Source organism: Embiotoca jacksoni, unplaced genomic scaffold, assembly GCF_022577435.1.
Source record: "Embiotoca jacksoni isolate LCO1_2020_lvr unplaced genomic scaffold, fEmbJac1.0.p SCAF_23, whole genome shotgun sequence".
NCBI classification, from domain to species: domain Eukaryota; kingdom Metazoa; phylum Chordata; class Actinopteri; family Embiotocidae; genus Embiotoca; species Embiotoca jacksoni.
In genome coordinates, this window is record NW_027185374.1 from 10,156,686 (window position 1) to 10,176,897 (window position 20,212).

The window sequence follows — 20,212 nt, forward strand, 5'->3', positions numbered from 1 at the left end:
AGTGGAAGTACAATATTCTCTCTGAGATGTAGTGGAGTGGAAAAATAACGCAGCTTCAACTGGAAAATACTCCAGTAAAGTAACTTAAATTGAGTAAATGTACTTATTTACCTTCTACCACTGTTGAGAACCTATTTTGCACAGCCGGCCAGAGACAGTTTTGTTATTGGTTGTTGCATGTTAGCAGTTAGCTCAGGCACAAAAATGATTAAAAAAAAAATAATAAAAAAAAAAACCAACCAGAAAAGAAAGAACTTCATTGACCCTCCACAACTATTCATTCAAATGCTACAAACACTGACACAGACATTCCTCGGATACTTGACATCATGTGTTTTTAAAGGGGTTACGTTTGGTCAAACGGTGAGCTCGCAGTGATATTAAATATCTTCCTGTAACGTGTGCTGTATGCACAACATTTTCTATTTCTCCAAACATTTGCTCATAATTCACTGAAATATTTGGAGATACACCTGACATCATCCAAATAATATACAGTATATATATTTTTTTCAGAATTTTATCGCCAACATTTTATCTTGAAGTGTTTTAACCCCAGGCAGGTATGAACCCTGAAGCTTCCTGCAGTGAGGCGACGGTCTGCTGCCCACTGCACCACCAATCATCAACCCATGAAGTTACAATAAATCCCCTCTATTGGCTACAGAACTGAATCAGGACATCCTCTGCATTGTGACAAAACTTTGGCTCACTGCAACCCATAACTCCACAAATATTCATTCAAATGCTCCCAAAATTTAACCACACATTATTTGGATACTAGATGTTTTCAAAGGGGTTGTTTGGTAAAGCTGGTGAGTCCGTAGTGATGTTCAATAGCTTTACATTTATGTGCATTTATATCTTCCTGGTGGCGCAGTCAGTGAGTCACCTTCACTGAAGATCTACGGTTTGAATCCACTAGTGGACAAATACAACTCATCAACACTGTTGCAGTGTGTGCATGTGATTTACTTTCTTGTCTTCTACTGGTTGCAACTCTGATCATTGCAGCTTGAGGCTGTTTTATATATATATATATATATAATATATAATATATATATTTACAAAAGATTTTACTCGCATTGAAAAAAGTGTAAACAACACAAACATCCTAACGTCCAAAGGGATGTTAGATTTCATTGCCCACTAATTGTCGGTGATGCGCTTCGGCAGCAGTCCCAAAACGTCACGACGCAGTTTTAATTCACGCAACCATCCAACTGCGCTGGAAAGTCAAGTTAACATCATAAACTGTGTATAAAAGTAGCGGTATATATTTTAATTTTAGTTGAGACATTTTTAACTTAATCAGTGGTACAGTGCATTTTGTTGTACGGAGCACGTCTGTTGTGCGGACCATTAACATAAAGCACCGAGGTCTTCAAAGTGCTTCAGCAGCACCCGTGGATTATCATATTTACCAATGTAACAACTGACCGGCTGTTTGACAGGTCACATGTAACAAAGGCTCTGTTGTATTCAGGAGTCCCAGGAAGCCGTGACAGTGAGTCAATAACAGGAACCTGAAACCAGAGCAGCTCAAAGGAATTCTGCTGTCATCGTCTCATTATTTACGACAGAGCTTTTCTTGCACCGCCTCATTCAGCAGGAAGAACATTTTGTACCAAATTTAAAGCCTTGAGTTCTTCAATAGAGGTTATAGTCAGATGAGAACAAATGACTTGTACTTTTTTTTTTTTTTTAAGTTATGTGAGAAATGTGAATAACAAACAGACAAACCAGAGGAACCTACAGGAGATGACTTTTTTCTTTTTTACTTCCTCCTTTGGAAAATAACCTCGAGTGGTTTCAAGTTTCCTTCCCGATGAGGTTACAGTGATGAAAGACACAAAATTTGACTTTTTCAGATCTTTTTTTTAATACAAAATAATACATCTGGGTTTGTTTTTATAAAAAAAAAAAAAAAAAAAAAAAAAAAATCATCGCTGGGCTTCACAGTAAAACGACTGTAAATGTTACAGCGTTAAATGTGACAGTTCAGTTCAGCTCACAGCTCCTCGTCACATCCTTCCCTCCTCCCGTTTCTTCTGCTGCTGCTGCTGAAGCAGAAATGCAGTGAAGAACTAACAGAGGCGAGTTTTCAGGTCAGAGTTTCTGCAGGAAGCGCAGCACCAGGTCTCTCAGTGTGGTGCGCAGCGCTTCGTTGTTGTCGCAGACGATGTGCGTCCCGTCCTCCTCCAGCTGAATCAGCGTGTCCTCCGCCTGCAGGTGGAGGATGTGTCCGTCTGCCGTCTCCTCCACTTTGACCTCGGAGATCCCATGCTGCACGTGAGGAGACAAACGCACATGAACTTTTCATACATGTAAAATAAGCACTAATCCTGACAAGGTTACGCCATAGAGAGATTTTAATGTCCAAGAGGAAACGATTTTCAGGCTCCTCCGGGAATACGAATGCCAATGATGGGCCAATAAGAAGGCAGCATGGTACAGAAAATGATTTCAACTGCTGGCTGATATTTAAGTTTCCAGCAAGCGACAACCAGCAGTGACATCACCCGTTGGTTTGTGAACGGCCGATATGAAACCTTGAATTCGTACTTTGGCCGTCGCCATCTTGCTAGTTTGGAGCAGGAAGTGACCGTATTTGGGCGAGCTGTGGGTCTGACTGAACTGATTGGAAACCCGCCGATACTACGTCCCGCCCACCGATAGCTGTAACCTGACTGCACCACAGGCCTGTCAATCAAACAGACACGCCCCCCCCCCCCCCCCCCAAAAAAAATAAAATAAAACCCACATCTTTTTGAAGCCTATTTTCTAATTAATGAGGGATTATTTTCAGATGGACGACCAGAAAACAAATAAGAAGGAGCGACTTTAGCTAACAACACTGAAATAACTTGTGGAAAAATATAATTGACTGAGAATTTTATGAGACTAGTTGAATGGGAGTCTATGGAGCCGGAAGCTTTTTGGAGCCGACCCTCTAGTGGTACTCGGTGGTATTGCGGCTTAAGGCGCTTCCACATTGGCATTTTTGCAGGCCGGAAGCTTCGTCCACTTTTATACAGTCGATGGTTTCCACCAATGTCTGCAGATTTCACACCTTTTGCAATGTGGCCAGGAAAGCTTCCAGGGGCACGGCTCCACTCAGCAGGGGTTTGGGGGCCAACACCACCGGGGGCTCCTCCATCACACGCTTCCTCTTCTTGGTGGGGGCCACAGGGGGGGGTTTGGGCACCGACTGGCAGCACATGACAGAGAAACATCAGCGGACAGCAGGGAGATTACGCCTCTTAAAGACTTTTGTGGACTCACCTGCAACGTGTGCTTGTTGTCTTTGGAGTGCAGCACCGCAGACACGGTTGCCACGGAGATGCCAGGTTTAACCTCAGAGGGCACCAGCGAGTTGGCCAGCTGGAAACAGAAGCAGAATCAGACTTTGAGAATTGAAAATCGGCCACCTGCTTCCTGACAGCACTCAATGTTTCCATAATACATTTCAATCTTGGATTATGACAGCTACTTCAGCACCACATGTCACCGTTCACTAAAAGCACATCAGAGAGTTTAAAATATGCCGTCACCATCTGTTTCCAAAGGGGCTGATTCGATCTTTTATTCAACACTTTCAGAGGACTCTGTTGAGGGCTTTTAACCGGACAAGTTAAAGAAGAATAAACCGACACCCTCGGGAGTGAAACCTGTTAAGAGCTTCTGCTCCGCAGCGCCTCACCTCAGGCAGGATGTAGATGCGTTCGTAGCGGCGTCTGAAGGGCAGGTTGAGGACAGAGCAGCGTCTGTAGGGCATCGGAGGAGGCTGCAGCTCCAGCATCAGGTCCGAGCGGTGGGACTGGGTCAGAGGGGGCTGGGTGTACTGCTCTGGACACACCACATGGAGGGGCTGCAGGGGGGGGGGAAGACCGGGGACACTCGTATTTAAAAGTATCTAAAACTAGGATTCTTTTTTGGTCACTTTTTTTTTAAGTGTTGGATATTAATGTGTTTCCCCGGCCAGCAGCTGTGGCAAAAGTCATTTTTCTTATTAAATGATGTTGAACATTTCTCATGATTATCAGGATTTATGTAACTTCATCTGTGTTAGCAGCTCGATGAGGTTGTACAAAGCTGTTTGGAGCGAAAACTAACATTACGTGACAAAGTTCCCATCAGGGCAGTGAATAAAGATTATTTTTATTATTCATTTTTCTTTTGATTTTCTTAACTGAAGGAATAAAACTAAAAAGTACACACGCACAGTCGCAACTCCTGAACTGCAGCATGAAGTCGGACATCTTATAACAAGGAGAACACGAAAAAGTGTGAGATAAATAAAAGCAGTTCATTCATTTTAAACAATGAGTTCAGCGCTTTCTTGTTGCTTTTTTTTTTAAATAAAAGTTAAGATTACTGATAACCTGACAAGCCGAATGGATCTATTCATAGCCATTACTTATTAAATAAAGTCCTTCTACATGTAAAGAGGACGAGTGGAGGAGTTTTAACATGATTACATCATAGAAGAACAACAGGGTCAGTTGAATAACGTCCAGTTCAACCAACCACTTCCCTCTGCAGCGTATCACGACTGTTGTGTTCTCTGCACGCTGACTTAAGCATTGTTCTGCTATTTTGTTTGTGACTCACCTGATAGCTTGTCAACTTGTTCCCATTTCCTGTTTCACCCACAGGACTGTTACTATATTATTTCCTTGTTCTCCTCTTACCATTATTGTGTGTAAAGAAACCCACGGGGCAGCCTTCTCTAAGCAAGACAATCAGGAGAGAACATTCCCTCTATAAACTCACCATTATTATTAACTCTTTTCACGCCCGTGTAATTCTCGTCTCGTCTTATTTCACCTTTTTCTCACAATCCACTCTAACTGGTGGAGAAAAAGTGCCAACAGTCCATTCACCACGCGTGGGAATGGGATGATGATCAGGCGTTAACGGCGTACCTGGACTTCTTTGAGCAGCTTGGACACTTGGTGGAAGTTGAGCCGCGTGTCGATCGGACAGTAGACACACTTCATGGCCAGCGGCTGGTAGGGAGCCAGGGCGTCCAGGTAGGAGAAGTCCGGCTCTGGTGGTGGGAAAGAGAAGTCAGTGAGGACTTTAGGAGCTTAGTGTGTCCAGGATGACATCCTGTCATTCACCTCTGATGACGCAGCAGTGTTTGCGTGGTTACCGGTGAAGATGATGGTGTTGAGGCTGGATTTGCCCCACAGCTCCATGAAGTGGACCACGTCGCCGAAGCGCAGCGACGGGTGTCCGGTGAAAACCACGCAGGGCTGTCGGAACTCGCTGCTGAAGTCTCCGTGGATGCTCGGGTAGTGCTTCAGCTTGTTGGTTTGGATCAGCTGCAACATCGGCAGAACGGGCAAAACTCAACAGAAGCCCGCGGCACATCTAATCTAAAATAATCCACCATTTCTACATTTGCCAGCAAACTCAAGAGAGACACGTTTACGAATAAACCAGGTGTTGGCAGATCCATAACTACATGGCCAATTTGTTTAAGTTTATTTGACCGATACTATTTGAAGTGGCTCCTGGTTACTTGTCTTTTTAAGTTATTTTTTGTTTCTCATTGATTTAAAGGTGTTTTTTTTAAATGTGAAATACTGTTGGATTAACATGAGTTAGTCAAATTATATTTTCTAAACGCTCCACTGGTGGTGTTAAACATATTAAGATTTTATGTTGAGAAATATAAATGTACGTGTATATACAGAAAATGCACTTAATGGGCACTAAATTAGGAACTGTAGCAATCTAATGCAATTGAATACAACTAATATTCTGCGTTCCTCATGAATATTGAAGTTGGTAAAAAAATATTTCAAAATACTTTATATAGAGCAGTCTGGTGCACCACCCACTATGATCTCAATAATAAATATAAAGTGGAGTTATCATCCTTCTGAAAATGTAGAACTTAAGTCAGAGCGGGTGTATTGGTGTACATCAGAGTGCACAGGTGTTCCTAATAAAGTGCTCGGTGAATGTATGTCGTGAAAATGCTGCATCGTTGTTTTGACGTCGAGCTGCTTGCGGGAATCGTGTCAGATTCATGTCTACCGGCACAAAATCTGGTTCCGCAGCTCTGTTCTTACAGGTCGGAGACACGGCGGCAGGACTTACCTCTGCGTGGGGGAACGGAGGCTCGGGGAGATACACCTTTGATTGCTTGTTATGACAAAGCCTGAAATTATAAAGGAAACAAAATGATCTCGTAACTTAAACATAACATAAATAAATGAATAAAATCAGCACGGCCATTTAAAATATGGTGAAAATCCAGCTGCTCCACAAAACAATGTTTTGACTTTACAATAAATCACTGTCAAAAATTAAACTCTCTTCAGCAACAGTCTAAAATGAAGCATTCAAATTATATTGCAGACACCGAGGCAAAAATGTGAAGTACAATTAAGACATGACTGTTTTTGTGCATATTGGGGGAAAACATCTGGAATTGATGTTTGATTGAGTTTCAATCCATCATCATATTCGGATTAATTACTCCTAAAGTCTGCTAGAATGAGGCGGTGTTGATAAACAGCTGCTCACCACTCAGCAAAGATCTGAGAGAACTCCAGCGAGCTGTTGGCCACGGGTGAGATGAAGTAGAAGGGCGTGGTGCCCAGGTTGGCGCTCTCGATGAACTGGTACAGACACTCCAGCAGGTCGTATATCACTCCTGAGGAGTAGCACGGCACCAGCACATTGCCGCCGGCCCGGATGGTCATGGCTGCAGGGACAGACAAATGACACACGACAGCTTAAGATGTTTCCAGCTCACTGTGGGACGCACAGCGTGCTTATTGTCAAAGGAAGTGTCCACAAGTAACTCGATTATGTCCGGTACATTTCCACCTACCCAGGTTACTGCAGAATTCTCCCAGCATGCCGTCTGGGTTGGCGGTGGGCATCTGAGTGAGTCCTGTCAGGATCAGAACGTCACTGTTCTTCAGGGAACTCTGGTCCATCGGCTGGTAAATAAAAAAAAAAAAAGAAGGAAAAAAAAAAAAAGAGGAAGTTTAAATCATCATCAGACAAGCGGAGAAGCCAAACTATCCTGTGAGGTTTTTATAGGATAAAACACAGCTGATTTGTGATTATTAACTAAAATGAATCTACAGAGTTATCCTGGATTATCTTTCAAGTTTGGGGGTCATTTAAATTCATTCACACATTAAACATGTTGCTGCAACCATCCAACTACATCATATCTAGCTTAAATGTTACATTCTGGGTCATTACGGGTTTCCCAGGTGTAATTTCGTCAAACATTAGACCCGCTGACCGAACCTGTGGATGTGTGGTGAGCAGCGATGAACCCGACACGTAGGACACTTTCTCATGGTGAGACTGGATGATCCAGTTGGAGCTGCCCAGAGAGTAACCAGAGCTTAATGGGGAGATCTGCACAGCTCCAAACAACTCCTGGAGAAGAAAAGAAGTCATCACTATGACGACGCACAAATATGGAAAACACAAAGAGGAAACATGCAGCTGTTTTAGCAGCATATACAAGCATATGAATTAATCCTCCACTCGTAGCTAGAGCATCGCAGATTGCAAATATGTGACATGATCATCAGAATCGTGTTCATTCCTCTGTATACAAACAGCTGGATGAAACTAACAGACGTCACGTTTGCACAATGTTTTCCTCAGTTTGCGGTTTGACTGTTGCTCTTTTGATGACGTCATCTCATGACTCCCACCAATTTTGACTATTGTCAGCAATTTCTTGGTATGTTTCAGTAATACACTTTGTATACATAAGTTGTTTGTTATATTTGCCCTGTTCAGTTTGTGTTTATAAAGTCTAAAAGGCAAACAGAAATGTAATTTATATTTATAAGTCCCCATGTTCAATGACAATAAATGGCTCTACTTTTTCACAAGGTGTATTATTAAACTATGATTTATAATATTGTCACGGAATAAATTAAAAAAAGACAATTATATCATTAATAACAATAATTTGTATGACAGTTAATCATGCAATGGGATTTCAGGATTGTGAAAGCGCAACTCAAAGCATGTGGAGGAAAAACCAGCCTGAGAAATACATGAACACTTTCTAATATGCAAATAAAATGAAATATGTTTCAGAGACGTTACTTAGAAAAGACTCAAGACTAACACACTCACAACAAACATTTGCACATACTGTAAATATGGCATTCATATTGTAACAACAGAAATAGTGGATTAATAATCCACATAAATATCTGAGGAAGGAAACCACACATTAGATAAAACACACAGATGGATAATTTAATTGCTATATGTTACTTTTTTAAATTTTATTTACTTTGTCTACCAGGAGGTATTTTTCACGCATAAAATAACAGGATCAGTGTGTGTGTGTGTGTGTGTGTGTGTGTGTGTGTGTGTGTGTGTGTGTGTGTGTGTGTGTGTGTGTGTGTGTGGAGAACATGGGCCTGAAGTGGTTCTTACCACTTTCTGTGAATAACCCACGAGCTGCACTTTGCTGAGGGCAGAGTTGACCTCCTGCATACTGTAGCTTCGCTTCCACGTCCACACGTCCACCGCGTCCTTTAACGGTCCAGGCAGCAACCTAATATAATGAAAGGATTTTTTTAATTTGTGTATCACATTAAGTTCTATGTCTCTGCTGAAATGTACATCAAAGTAAAATGAAACTGCGTGATCGAAAATACACACACTAAAACTGAAGACAGAAAAAGAGAGATAGAAAAAGAGTCAAAATGCAGATTAAAAAAAAGTTGGTACAAGATTGTATAAATATTACATATATTAAACATAAATATAACCCAATACCAAACTTGATACTTTAAAACAAACATTTTCCCAAACCGGGCCCACTTGCTTTTCTTTTTGTACTGTGACAGTTGTTTTTAAAAGTTTAGCTACCTTTGTATTTCCTTGTTCTTCCAGCAGGTGGCAGACTGGGCTTTGGGAACTCTCTCCATGAAGTTGACCAGCTCCTCCATCAACAGTCTAAAGAAAGTACAGCAAAAAGCAAACCAGCTGAAGTTTACTTTCCTTCGTTATTCTTCAGACTTAAAACAAAAAATGTGACCTGAAGCCTGGCTGATTTAGACCTCTATCACATTTTACAATACTGTACTAAAAAAATACATCTTTAATAATGTTAAAATCACATGAGAAAAACAATATGTTGACATTTTCACCCCCGTGTCTCTTTACCTCCCGATCTGCAGGGTGGGCTCGGTGGCGTACACGGTGCCCGTGAAGCCTGTGTGCTCAGTGATGTAGGGCAGGGCCATCATACAGTGGTAGTTGGAGATGAGGATGACATCGACGGTAGACAGGCCCAGCAGTTCTCTCTGATAGTTCAAGATCAAGGATATATGTTTGATTATTCTATGTAAATCAGTTATTACAATGTATATTGGAAGTACAGTCTGTAGAAGTTACAGATGATTAAAGCACTCACACTTTGTTGCTCCAGTAATAAATAAAGAAATAATTTTTTTTTTATCATTGCTTCACACTGAATATCAGTACAAGCCACCGGCCAAATACTCCTTGTTTTGAGTTTGTAGACTCGAGCAATTGAAATCAAACACTCAAGATAAAAACAGTTTGATAGATGTCATTTTGTCTGAATACTGCCTTGGTTCCCTCCCCGAGTCATGTCAGTGTCACACTTATGAGTGACGGCTTGAACTAAACACAAGAAAGGCAGACGGGCTGAGTATACGTTTAATTAATTAAAAAAAAAAAAAAAAAAAAAAAAAAAAAAAAAAAAAAAAAAGGCTACTTTAATATGCAAAACCTTTAAATTGTAATTTAATGAGAAACGACCAACTGCAACATACATATTCTGATATTTATTGCGAAGATGTTGATTTGATGTAAAAAAAAATATGTAACACGTCACCGCTTTCTTTTGACCTCAGCTCGTTTCTCATGATCAACAGCGACATTTTATTGTAACTGTATAATTCCCAGAGAACCAAACCTTTTAGTAGAGTCGTGTGGTGGCTGGAAGTTTTATTACCTCAGGGAGACAAAACTCAGGCTGCGAGTCCACAAACACGCGTCCTGCACACTCCTTCAGCTCCTGGAAAGATGGGAAGAAATGGTTTTGTCTACATGTGCAGGCCTGAGTCGTCGTAGTAACATACTGTATGTAGATTAAAAAAAAAAAGACAACGATAAAAAGTGGTCTGACAAAGCACGAAGCAAAAACAAGTTATAGTTTAGATACAGGCATCTTCTCATTACCTTTTCCAAGTTCACTGTTCCATCTTTGGACACCCAGCCAGGCAGCTTGGAGAGTCTCGGGCTGAAAAAGAACAAAAACAGCCTCCATTATTCAACAAGTCGACCACCTATAAATGAATGAATAAAGGTGCCGGAGACTCACCTGTGCACCAGAGGAAGGGGCAGGAAGTTGAGGACAGAGGTGGTGTCCAGTCCACAGTCCAGCATGATGGTGGTGGACTTGAACTTGAGGACATTGCACGGCAGTGTGGGATGACCAGACAAACAATACTGTGAAGGAGAAATACACCATCAGAAACACGGCGGCCGGCCAGGAAGACGCAGCAGAAGCGGGATAAACGCATCAAAAGGAGCAAAGTGTGTTTATGTCACCAGCCTGCGTGTCTTTCATGGTTTACACGCTCCGGCTTGGCTGTTAGCTGCCGAGCTAGCTTCAGTGGATGAGACAGTAGCTAACAGACGGGGCTATTAGCTGTCGAGCTAACCCAGTCAGCCGCTCTTTAGGCGCCTGTTATTAACGTTGTTCTCTTTACCGGAACGTCCATTACTCACCAATTTCATTTTTTACCGAGAGACACGACTGATAAATTAGTTGAATAAGTAGCTGTTGCTGACAGCATCGTCCTGCAGTGTTTACCGGTCTCGGCTGACTGTGTTGTGTGTGTGTGTGTGTGTGTGTGTGTTCGCCTCTGTTTGTCCTCTGCTGCCCCCTACAGAGCCGGAGTCCAATGTGTGTGTTCGCGTGTCAAGATTCGCCCCGATCGTGATCAGACCGTCGCGTGTAACGCAAAAATGCCCCGAAAAGAGCACCCGCGCTCCCCCAAAATATCGACACGACATTTCCATTAAAACGTCGATAAGTGTTGTCAACAAACGCACGTGCCCGCGGCGCTGTCAGTCAAAGACACACGAGAGCCGTAACACACGAGAGTTCACACAGTTTTACGACAGGCGTTTAAAAAAAAAAAAAAAAAAAAAGCCTCTGTCGTAATTATAGCGATAACAGGAGCCGGGACAGTTTATCGTTCATTTTATACGATATGTACGTCATATGATATTGTGTAATGGGTTTTTTTTCACAACCAGAGGCGGAGCGACGTGGACGAAACCCGTCCGGTACACACCGCCCCGGGGGGGTTGGGGGGGTGGGCTAACCCTCTTACGCTAGCAGCGACTAAAACCGGTCAAACCGCTCCCGAGTGACTCGCGCGGGTGTATTAATCTCCAGAAAGTCAAATTAGTTTCGCGGTAATGTTGCGAAACCGACGTAGTAACACCGGCAGGCCACCGCAACGTCTGTAACCTCCGGTAGGCGCTGTGTTGTTGTTGTTTTTTTTTTCTATTGGTGTTTTCTGTGATTTCAGAGGACATACCTGACGTGCGTGTCAGCTCTCTGTCGCAACGACCGAGGTCGATGTTGTCTCATGGAGGATCTGTACTGTTAGCAGTCAAGAGAGTTTACGAGTGGGCAAAGACAGGTAGGAGCTGAAACGACGCCTTTTTGTTTATTTGTTTTTATTATTTGATTATTTTTAACTGACAGCACAAACACTGTAAATGTCCGTAGAGCTGTTCAGTCCGCTGCGTCTGGTGAAGTTTGATTCAAGTTACTTACTATTAATGTCAGATGAGTCATATTTGTCTGTTCACCCATAAAACTGGAGACTTATTTGTCACCAAAGAAGTTGCTCATACAGTAAGAAAGGTTTAATATTTAAAAAAAAAAACAATGCATGTTGATACTGGGAAGTAAAAGTGCTGCGTTCATAATGTGCTGACATTTAAAACCCACAGCCTGAAATCTGGAGCAGAAGTCAAGACCATAGTCTGCTTTTTTTTTATTGTCAAATCATGTTATCAGCGTCTGAATGAAAGTGTCTGTCACTACTTCCTGTATTTTCTCAGCTAAATGTGTCTCTGACTGTCAGATCAGTGGAGGTACACGCTTGGTTTCTTCGCCATGGGAAGCTCCTGCAGTAACCATCTTGGGATCCCTCCAGCCAAGGGCCCCAACGCTGTGGGCTGCACTGACTTCATGATGGATCACACTGCCCAGGTAGGAGCACCATATATATATTTATATACACTGTCTGTCCACTTTGTGTGTTAATGTGTAAAAGTTCAAACGTGATCACTTAGGAAACATGAGGTGTAAAATCTGGACAGGTTGAGTGTTGTTATGTCATTTAAATCTTTCTTTTGTCACTGTAAAGAACAGCATCAGAAATAATCTGCACCGAATCTTCCGCTGAACGTCAAGCAGTGGTTTAAAGCCACTGTATGTTGAAAGAAAAAAAGGGAAGTTGGCAGCTCATCTGGATATATCCTGTAATGATTGATTTACATCCATTAGGTATCCTGCACCATGATTGATTAGGCGAATACAGTCGCTATAAGTCTGTTCATCCTGCAGTTCATCAGAGACGCGTGTCGGGTACCGACACAAACCGAACGCAATCACATACAAGACGCGCTTTGCTGCTCACATCTCCAGAGACAGCCGTGTGTGTTTAACTGTACTCTCGCCAACAGGGCACCTTCTTCAGACTCTACTATCCCTGTCAGGAGACCGAAAAGGCGGAGAAACCCGACTGGGTGCCGTGCAGGGAGTATTTCAACGGCCTGGCGGACTTCATGAAAATCAACAGGGCCATCAGTGAAAGGATTTTCAACTACCTCTTTGGTGAATGATGTCAGTTTGTAACAATTTAACGGCAGCAAGTAGAGTATGTCTTTAATGTGAAACTACAGCAGCATTTCTCCGTGTCTTGAACTTGGTCCGCCATCCTTTCAGGTGGCCGCTCATCAAATCAATTGTTTAAATCAGTTTAAATTTTTTGTCAAAATTGTGTGACCGTTGCACATCAAAGTCAGGGCAGACTTTTTCAAATTGGCGCACTACCGAGCGACAATAATGTAACCTTGACGCCAGTGAAAGTAGAAACAGGAAGTAAATTAATACGGTGGGGAAAGCTAACAACACCATGGCTTCCTTTTTTTGAAATAGACATAAAATACGCAGCTTCGTGTGAAGTGACTAAAATGTAGAAAAACAAGCTCATGTATTTGTCATATTTTTATTTCAGGGTCCTTTAAGATCCCGGCCTACATGGACGCGCCATTTAAATCAAATAGGAAATGTCCTGTAATTGTTTTCTCCCACGGCCTGGGAGCCTTTAGGTAAACACAGCACACCGTTTTACACACTGCTGCTGTCTCAACTCATCGTCCAGCTGACTGATCAGCTGCTGTGTCTGGTATCATTGGTGTTTCCTAGGACTTTGTATTCAGCCATATGTGCAGAAATGGCTTCTCAGGGCTTCATCGTGGCGTCCGTGGAACACAGGTAATCAGTTGTTTTATTATTTAAGTCCACGTTTAGCTGATAACTAATCTTCATGCAGATGTTACCATTCATTCTATTAAAAAAAACAAAAAAACAATAAGTACAGAAAGTAATTACATACACATACGATGATGTCAAATTTAGTTGTTAATCATTTACATGTTTCAGAAATGAAATTTGCCTGTACTTGAAGGTAACTTGATATTCCACGTAGCATAATGCTAACATTAGCATAATGTTGCTGGATTCAGACTCCTCACTCGTTGATTTTATTGATCGGAATAAATGGATAAATTACAAGATCCAAAAAAAAAAAAAAAAAAAAAACACAGTCCAGAGGGAAGTGACGTCACCGAACCTCAGGTCACACGAGCCTTTCAGTGCTGAAGAGGAGATGGAAGTTGAGCGGCCGAGCGGCGCCGCTTCTAGCAAGAGATGTATACGTACTCTTGCATATTGAAACGGAGGCTTTTTGTCGGCGTTGTTCTGTAGCCTTGTTTAGGGTCTTGGCATGGTTAAATTGGCCGATTAAATTCGATGAGAAATGTTGTCCGCGTCTGCAGCTGAAGGTGGTGTTTTCAAAATTCAGCACATACGCTGAAGCACACGAATCTGTTTGAACGCTGCAGTCATTTAGACCGACACATTCATGTGTGGGAGCTTCACACACTCTTAACGATATTCAAAACTGCAGGTTCACACTACAAAACACGAGTCCAACGTGTCATTTTGGAGGAAATTGTAGTTTAAACGCTGGCCAAGCAAACGGTAACAGAGGTCAGTCTCCTCTGCAGCGGCTGTCTGTTTATCTGTGGAGTAGGAGGGGAGAGGGTGTGCAGACAATAGTACGAACCAGCTCATCACATTTCTTTTCAGTATAGAGACAAGGGGACCATATGGAGATGAACATAATGGCCACAGTGGAGCTGTCACTCACGCCGATTGAAGTGGTGTTTGACTGAACTTTAGTGGGCCGGTTTCAGCCTGACGCCCCAGAAAGAACAAGTGGCGGTGACGTCAGAGCCGTGACACCAGACGCACTTTGTTTGGCGTGGCTGCAGTGACGGCCGGCGGTCGGTCGAGCCGCTTTTGTCACATCGGCTTCTGCTTATTCACGTCGGGCAGCAGGTCTGAACACGAAGAAGAGTTGGCAACTGAACCGTCCAGCGTGTCTGCGTGTGAACCATGAAACTGGAAACTAGTAACTGCATTAATCACGTGTGTGTCATTGATTTGCAAGCTTTTTTTTTTTTTAATTATCATTATTATTATTATTATTTATGTGCAGGAAACAGGATGCATTAGAGGCCTGTGCCAAAACCCAGTATTTCCCAGTTACATAAAGAAAGTTCATTTAGTACAGATTATTTTCTCTATTAATTCTGTAGTTGGTGATCTGGTAAAATGTTGTAGTTTGGATGTTTGGTCCACTAACAGCTCACTGCTGTATTTAACAGAGAAATGACTGAGGATGAATTGAATTATAACAGATCGAACTGGTTGGTTTTTAATCATTGCAGCTCTATTTATGTCAGCTTTTATTTATTTTCTTTAGTTAGAAAAGAAACATTTTCAGGTGAAACTTCCACAAAAAAAAAAAAAAAAAGCCAGTTTAACATCTATTTTTCAGCTGTTGAATTATTGTGATTTTGCAGCAGGGTGCGTTTTCTTTTCTTCCTCAGAGACGAGTCGGCCTCAGCTACGTATTTTTTTCGTGAGACATCCGAAAGTGCAAATGAGAATTCGGCAAAAACATCGGCTTCGGCCCGAGACACCTTGGTGAAGGAGTGGATGTACTACAGAGCTGTGCAGCACGGAGAGAGCGAATTCACCCTCAGAAACAAACAGGTGACGTGTGTTAGGAGCTCCTTCAGTCCAGTGACGCGAGTCAGTGTATCACAGTAGATGGAGATTGTTCTGTCAGACCGTGTGAGTTCAGAACTCACTGCAGCCGGATTACATAACATCTGAACCAGTGATGTTAAAATCAAACCACATCCTGGCTTGTTCAGTCCGACTTTTTTCTCATCATCACACGTTGGTGAGTTTGTATTTCAAAGATGGGGAAGTAAATGAAATTGAAGTGCTCTCTATTCCGTCCTCCTTTTCTTCTCAGGTGAAACAAAGAGCAAATGAATGCATTCTGGCTCTGGACAAACTCACTGAAATCAACTCGGGGATAGACGTGCAAAATGCTTTGCAGACCCGGTTTGACTGGACGACGCTGGAGGTGAGCTTTCCATCAGCGTTGGTTTTTAGGTTTGGAGGTCCCGAGTGTCGGCAGCATATCGGGCAAAACAACGAGCGTCTGGAGGTTATTAGAAGAATGCAGGGGGAAAAAAAACAAAAAGTCCCAATTGAAGCTGGAGTCTGTCGGCTGCAGGTCACAACTCTGCAGCTGCAGAGCTGGTAGAAAGACTTAGAAATAAGGGTTCAGGGGTCGACTGGACTTGAGAGAACCGACCATTCATCAGACATCTGAATGGAAAAGCTGACCAGAATATCAACAGAATATCTGAGAACCAGTTCATTCTTTCAGCATCTGTGTGACTGAGGACACGTGATATCCATGAGAGTCTGTGTGGACTCGGCAGTTGTTTCTTGCTGTATGTCTCGTCTGTGTTTCAGTCTCGGTCTTCTTAGTAAGGGGACGCAAACAGTTTCCTTTCTTTGTCCTCCATGTTCAGCCAATTACATTAAACAAAGGAGCGCTTCTTCTTGCAGTCAGCAGGTCGACATGAAGTTTTCATGAAGTGTGTTCACATACAACAGTTCGTGCCTAAACTAAGATGTGTAGCTCGTATTTGTCGACTCATGATTATTAGTCACTTTCATAGTAGTTCAAAGGTCTGCTGCTGTTGGGGCACACAGGACAGGGTGAGTTGCCATGTAACCGGGTTCAGGAACCTTTTGTTGCGTCTCTCTAACACTGTCCGTACAAATTTGAATTTTTGCTCTTCCAATCAGAATCCGATCATCCTGATTGGCCGTCTGCATTATGAACTGCACAAGATCCGATCTGTGTGTACGGGTGTCGATCCTTATTATTTAGTCTTATCCACGTTGGTTGCTATAGTATTGACTTTGCGACAGGAAGTAGAGGTAACTGACATAAGCAAACCCAAACTGAGGGTATTTCAATGGGCTTGTTTATCAACCACTTGGCAATGTGGAGCCACTAATGTGGTAACAGACGTGTGGTTTGAAACTCATGTGATTGATGATTCCAGTCAGATGTGCACATGACCCAGAGTTTGACAGACAGTCAGAACATAACGATCTGACACAGAAAGGAGTGAAGGTCAGACAGGAAGTTGTCTCCAGAAAATGTTTTTTTTTTTTTTTTTTTTTTTGACTCAAAACACATCTTTAAAAATTGGTCATGTAAATACTCTTTTACAATTTAGTGTGGTTTTAATCTGATTTACTTAAACAGCTGCACTCTGCAGAAAATGTGACTGAGCAGGAGTTCCTAGTGCGTTAGCTGGGGACTGTTTTCAGCCACAGATTAGGAAAGCGATTTGTGGCAGCAGTACACTGCATAATTATCAAACGGCCTCAAAACAACCAGTTTGTGTGGGTGGGTTTCGCTGTGGGGCCTTGAAGCTCTGTGACACAGAGGATACTCGTTTAAAGAAGCCATTAGTTGTCGTCTTTTCATGCAAATTGGCCGACAACAAAGAGAATTAAGAATATCTCCAGGCTTCTCCTTTCACCCGTGATCTGATGGAGAAACCTGGAGCTGAAGTTTCTTCTACTTCCTCTGGTCTCAGAACTCCATGGATCTGTGTAGGACGGCAGCGATGGGACATTCCTTCGGGGGAGCGACGGTGATCGAAGCTCTCTGCAAAGAGGTTAAATTCAAGTAGGTGCCTTTGAAATAGTCACTCATTTTATTAACTGCAGTCACTTCCATCATCCTGCTTCCTTGTCGCAGGGAATCAGAAGTGTATTAGAAAATGAGGATCGTGTTTTAATTAGAGCATAACAATCATGAAGAGATGCAATCTGTTAAAAAAAAAAACATTGCATTCAGACACCTCCACTTTTGGCAAATGTGATTCCTCTTAATGTAATTTTACTTTCTAATCAAACTGTCATTTTCCCCTTTAATCTACAATAAATAACCCGTAATGAAGAGGTTAAAACGTTTTGAAAAAATTGCAAATTTATACAAATCACTAACTGGAATCTCTCATTTAAAAAGTATTCAGACCCTTAATTTAACCCTTCGGCAGCCATCAGAGCTTCTCGTCTTCTTAGCCAAGTCTCTCTACAGATACGAGGTCTTCCTGCAGATCTACTGAAACCTTCCATCAAATCTACATACAAGCCTGTTGGGACTCAACCAAGACTCAAAAGTTGTAATTGTCCCAAAGGGGCTTCTACAAAGTATCACTTTAAAGGCCTGAAAACTTAATGAGAGAGTAAATTAGATTTTAGTTTAGGATTTTTAATAAATTTAGACAATAAATAAAGACAAACTCGCCCTCTCTAATCAGGTGTGGAGTCGCGCTGGATGCCTGGATGTTTCCTTTAGACGACGAGATTTTTCCTCGGGTGAAGCAGCCCCTTTTCTTCATCAACTCGGACAAGTTCCAGTGGGCAGGAAACATCAGCCGCATGAAGAAACTGGACTCTGCCGTGATACAGAGGAAGATGATCACGATCAGGTACAACACACAGAAAGGTGGAGGTTTAATAACGTCAGTAAAAACACGTTTCCACCTCTGACCTTGTGCCAATGTCTTCTCTTCAACGCGCTCCTTCAGAGGTACAGTCCACCAGAGTTTCCCAGACTTCACCTTCCTGACGGGCAACTGGATCGGGAAGCTGATGAAGCTGAAGGGAGAGCTCGACCCGGAGCTCGCCATAGACCTCTCCAACAAAGCAACGCTAGCCTTTCTGCAACGCCATCTGGGTAAGAAAAGTCCGCCTGCCAGCCCCGTCAGGTTCAGGCCCAAATCCCAGTCACCCGCCTTTGGCCCTGCCGCTCCGTTAACGGGCCCAGGTGGGGTAGGAGGTACCATTCGTTCTATGTACTGAAGGGCAGAGGGTCATATAGCCCTCCAAACAGTGTTTTAAATGCACTCAAAATGGAGGTGTAGAAGACAAACTGAAGCAACAGAACATTAAAAATGGTCCATAAAATAGATAGATTTTTTTTTTTGTAAGAATATTTTTGTAATCTGAAAGTGCAGATTAAGGATAATAAAGCTATTTCTCATTCAAACAGATTGAATGAAGTCTCGTTTGTGAGCATTAACAGTGGATTCGCACTATTTTGTCACCATACTGTATATTAGCAATCAAATTGCTGAGTTACAGACTTATTAAAAGAATAATTTAGGTGAATTTGGGATACTGTTGACGTAACAAGTGGTGCCCCATTTCCTTAGTGCAATATTTTAAGCCCTACCTCTTGCTCCGTACTGAGGGGCACTACCCGGTGGTTAGGTTAGGTAGTTACTTTATTAATCCCCGAGGGGACATTTTTTTCACTCCAAAACTAGGGATTGGGCCTAAATCTGTCATTTTAAATTCTGTTAAACACCAAAACTCTTTTATCTTGAAGGTCTGGAGAATAACTTTAATCAGTGGGACCCTCTGATCAACGGAGAAGATGAAAACCTCATTCAAGGAACTAACATTACTGTGCTTCAGTCCGCCATCTGAACTGCCACTTTGCCTCGCACACAGAAGAACACCTGGCCGTCAGCTGAACGATGGGGAGTCGGTGGGACGGTCCCAAAATATCCAGCCGGGCCATACTTGGCATTTCACACATTTTATTTCAAAATGGACTGAGGATAGCATTTTGGAGTAGTAATGGAGAGGAAAGCTAAAGTCTACCTCATCAGCGGGAAAGATTTTGTTTTCTTGAAGCACTCAGTGTAGCCGTGTTTGTTTCACGAGGCCTGAACATTGCATACGAGCAGCTCAACACATCTTTTCACTGTCAGTGAAAGCTTTACGAAGAGCAAATCCTTGTGATCAGTTTCATCTTTGAGTGTAAAAACAGATACTGTACGTCTCTGTGGATATATGAGCTTCCAGCAGAGACACCATACTCTAGGATTGCTGTGATTACGTAACGAGGCCTATAATGAGAATCAGAATCGAACCAATCGACTGGGGAAAAGTATGATTAGAGACTGACTCATGATCTTAATTTTTAGCCAAGATAGCAAACAAAAGGGAACTATTGTGATTGAGCAGATGATTTTACAAACACTAAAAGGCAGCAGGAATATATCATGTACCTTAACTCTCAGTGCAGTTCATCCTGGATCAATGTAACACTTTTATACACTTACTGTCTGGAATATCTGCATTTGTACACAACAGAAATGCAATAAATCTGGTTTATATATTAAAAGGCTTCATTTTCCAGGTCCTGACTTTTACATCTTTAAATGTGCAGCTGGAACTTGATACCTTACGTAATACTCAGTAACAACCAACACAAAAATACCTGAAACTCTGATCCTGGAAATGTGCAACTTCACTGAAATATAACCGTGTCATTATATCAAGTCAGAACAATAAAGCAAGAATATCCTGCTGCAGCTGTTTTTTTTACAGGGAAGAGTCACTGAATATATCTCAGAGGAGCAGTCAGATGTGAAAGAGAGAAATGAC

The 20,212-nt window shown here is 42.3% G+C and overlaps 2 protein-coding genes across 3 annotated transcripts; one reads left to right on the plus strand and one right to left on the minus strand.

The window, feature by feature from the left end:
* Positions 1–1,904: 1,904 nt before the first annotated feature.
* Positions 1,905–11,198, minus strand: ints9 (integrator complex subunit 9). Its single transcript, XM_069158645.1, has 17 exons — positions 10,777–11,198; positions 10,367–10,494; positions 10,225–10,285; positions 9,998–10,060; positions 9,181–9,320; positions 8,884–8,970; positions 8,446–8,566; positions 7,285–7,419; positions 6,854–6,965; positions 6,544–6,724; positions 6,115–6,175; positions 5,159–5,330; positions 4,929–5,053; positions 3,704–3,871; positions 3,286–3,384; positions 3,074–3,211; positions 1,905–2,286 (listed from the first exon to the last, which is right to left on the minus strand). The coding sequence occupies exons 1-17, from the start codon at positions 10,783–10,785 to the stop codon at positions 2,110–2,112; spliced, it is 1,977 nt and encodes a 658-aa protein (XP_069014746.1). The 5' UTR covers positions 10,786–11,198; the 3' UTR covers positions 1,905–2,109.
* pla2g7 (phospholipase A2, group VII (platelet-activating factor acetylhydrolase, plasma)) lies at positions 11,194–20,135 on the plus strand. Of its 2 annotated transcripts, XM_069158646.1 has the most exons (12): positions 11,194–11,340; positions 11,589–11,702; positions 12,153–12,280; positions 12,757–12,907; positions 13,311–13,404; positions 13,502–13,570; positions 15,253–15,418; positions 15,687–15,800; positions 17,344–17,435; positions 18,073–18,243; positions 18,343–18,491; positions 19,146–20,135. In XM_069158646.1, the coding sequence occupies exons 1-12, from the start codon at positions 11,289–11,291 to the stop codon at positions 19,244–19,246; spliced, it is 1,401 nt and encodes a 466-aa protein (XP_069014747.1). In that variant the 5' UTR covers positions 11,194–11,288; the 3' UTR covers positions 19,247–20,135. The 2 variants fall into 2 exon arrangements, with proteins under 2 accessions (XP_069014747.1, XP_069014748.1); XM_069158647.1 differs by lacking the exon at positions 11,194–11,340 and having other exon boundaries at positions 11,367–11,702; positions 12,158–12,280.
* Positions 20,136–20,212: the final 77 nt, after the last annotated feature.

What these genes read in the sequence shown, in the direction of transcription:
- ints9 (XM_069158645.1), bottom strand. An exon ending in TGCTCACCACACATCCACAG is followed by an intron (nt 6,966 to 7,284) that starts GTTCGGTCAGCG and finishes TTTATTTACCAG; the next exon opens with CCGATGGACCAGAGTTCCCT. An exon ending in TCTCAGATCTTTGCTGAGTG is followed by an intron (nt 6,176 to 6,543) that starts GTGAGCAGCTGT and finishes TTATAATTTCAG; the next exon opens with GCTTTGTCATAACAAGCAAT.
- pla2g7 (XM_069158646.1), top strand. Translation starts at nt 11,289, where the DNA reads ATGGGTTTTTTTTCACAACCAGAGGCGGAGCGACGTGGACGAAACCCG. An exon ending in TGCAAAGAGGTTAAATTCAA is followed by an intron (nt 17,436 to 18,072) that starts GTAGGTGCCTTT and finishes CTCTCTAATCAG; the next exon opens with GTGTGGAGTCGCGCTGGATG. An exon ending in CTTTCTGCAACGCCATCTGG is followed by an intron (nt 18,492 to 19,145) that starts GTAAGAAAAGTC and finishes TTTATCTTGAAG; the next exon opens with GTCTGGAGAATAACTTTAAT.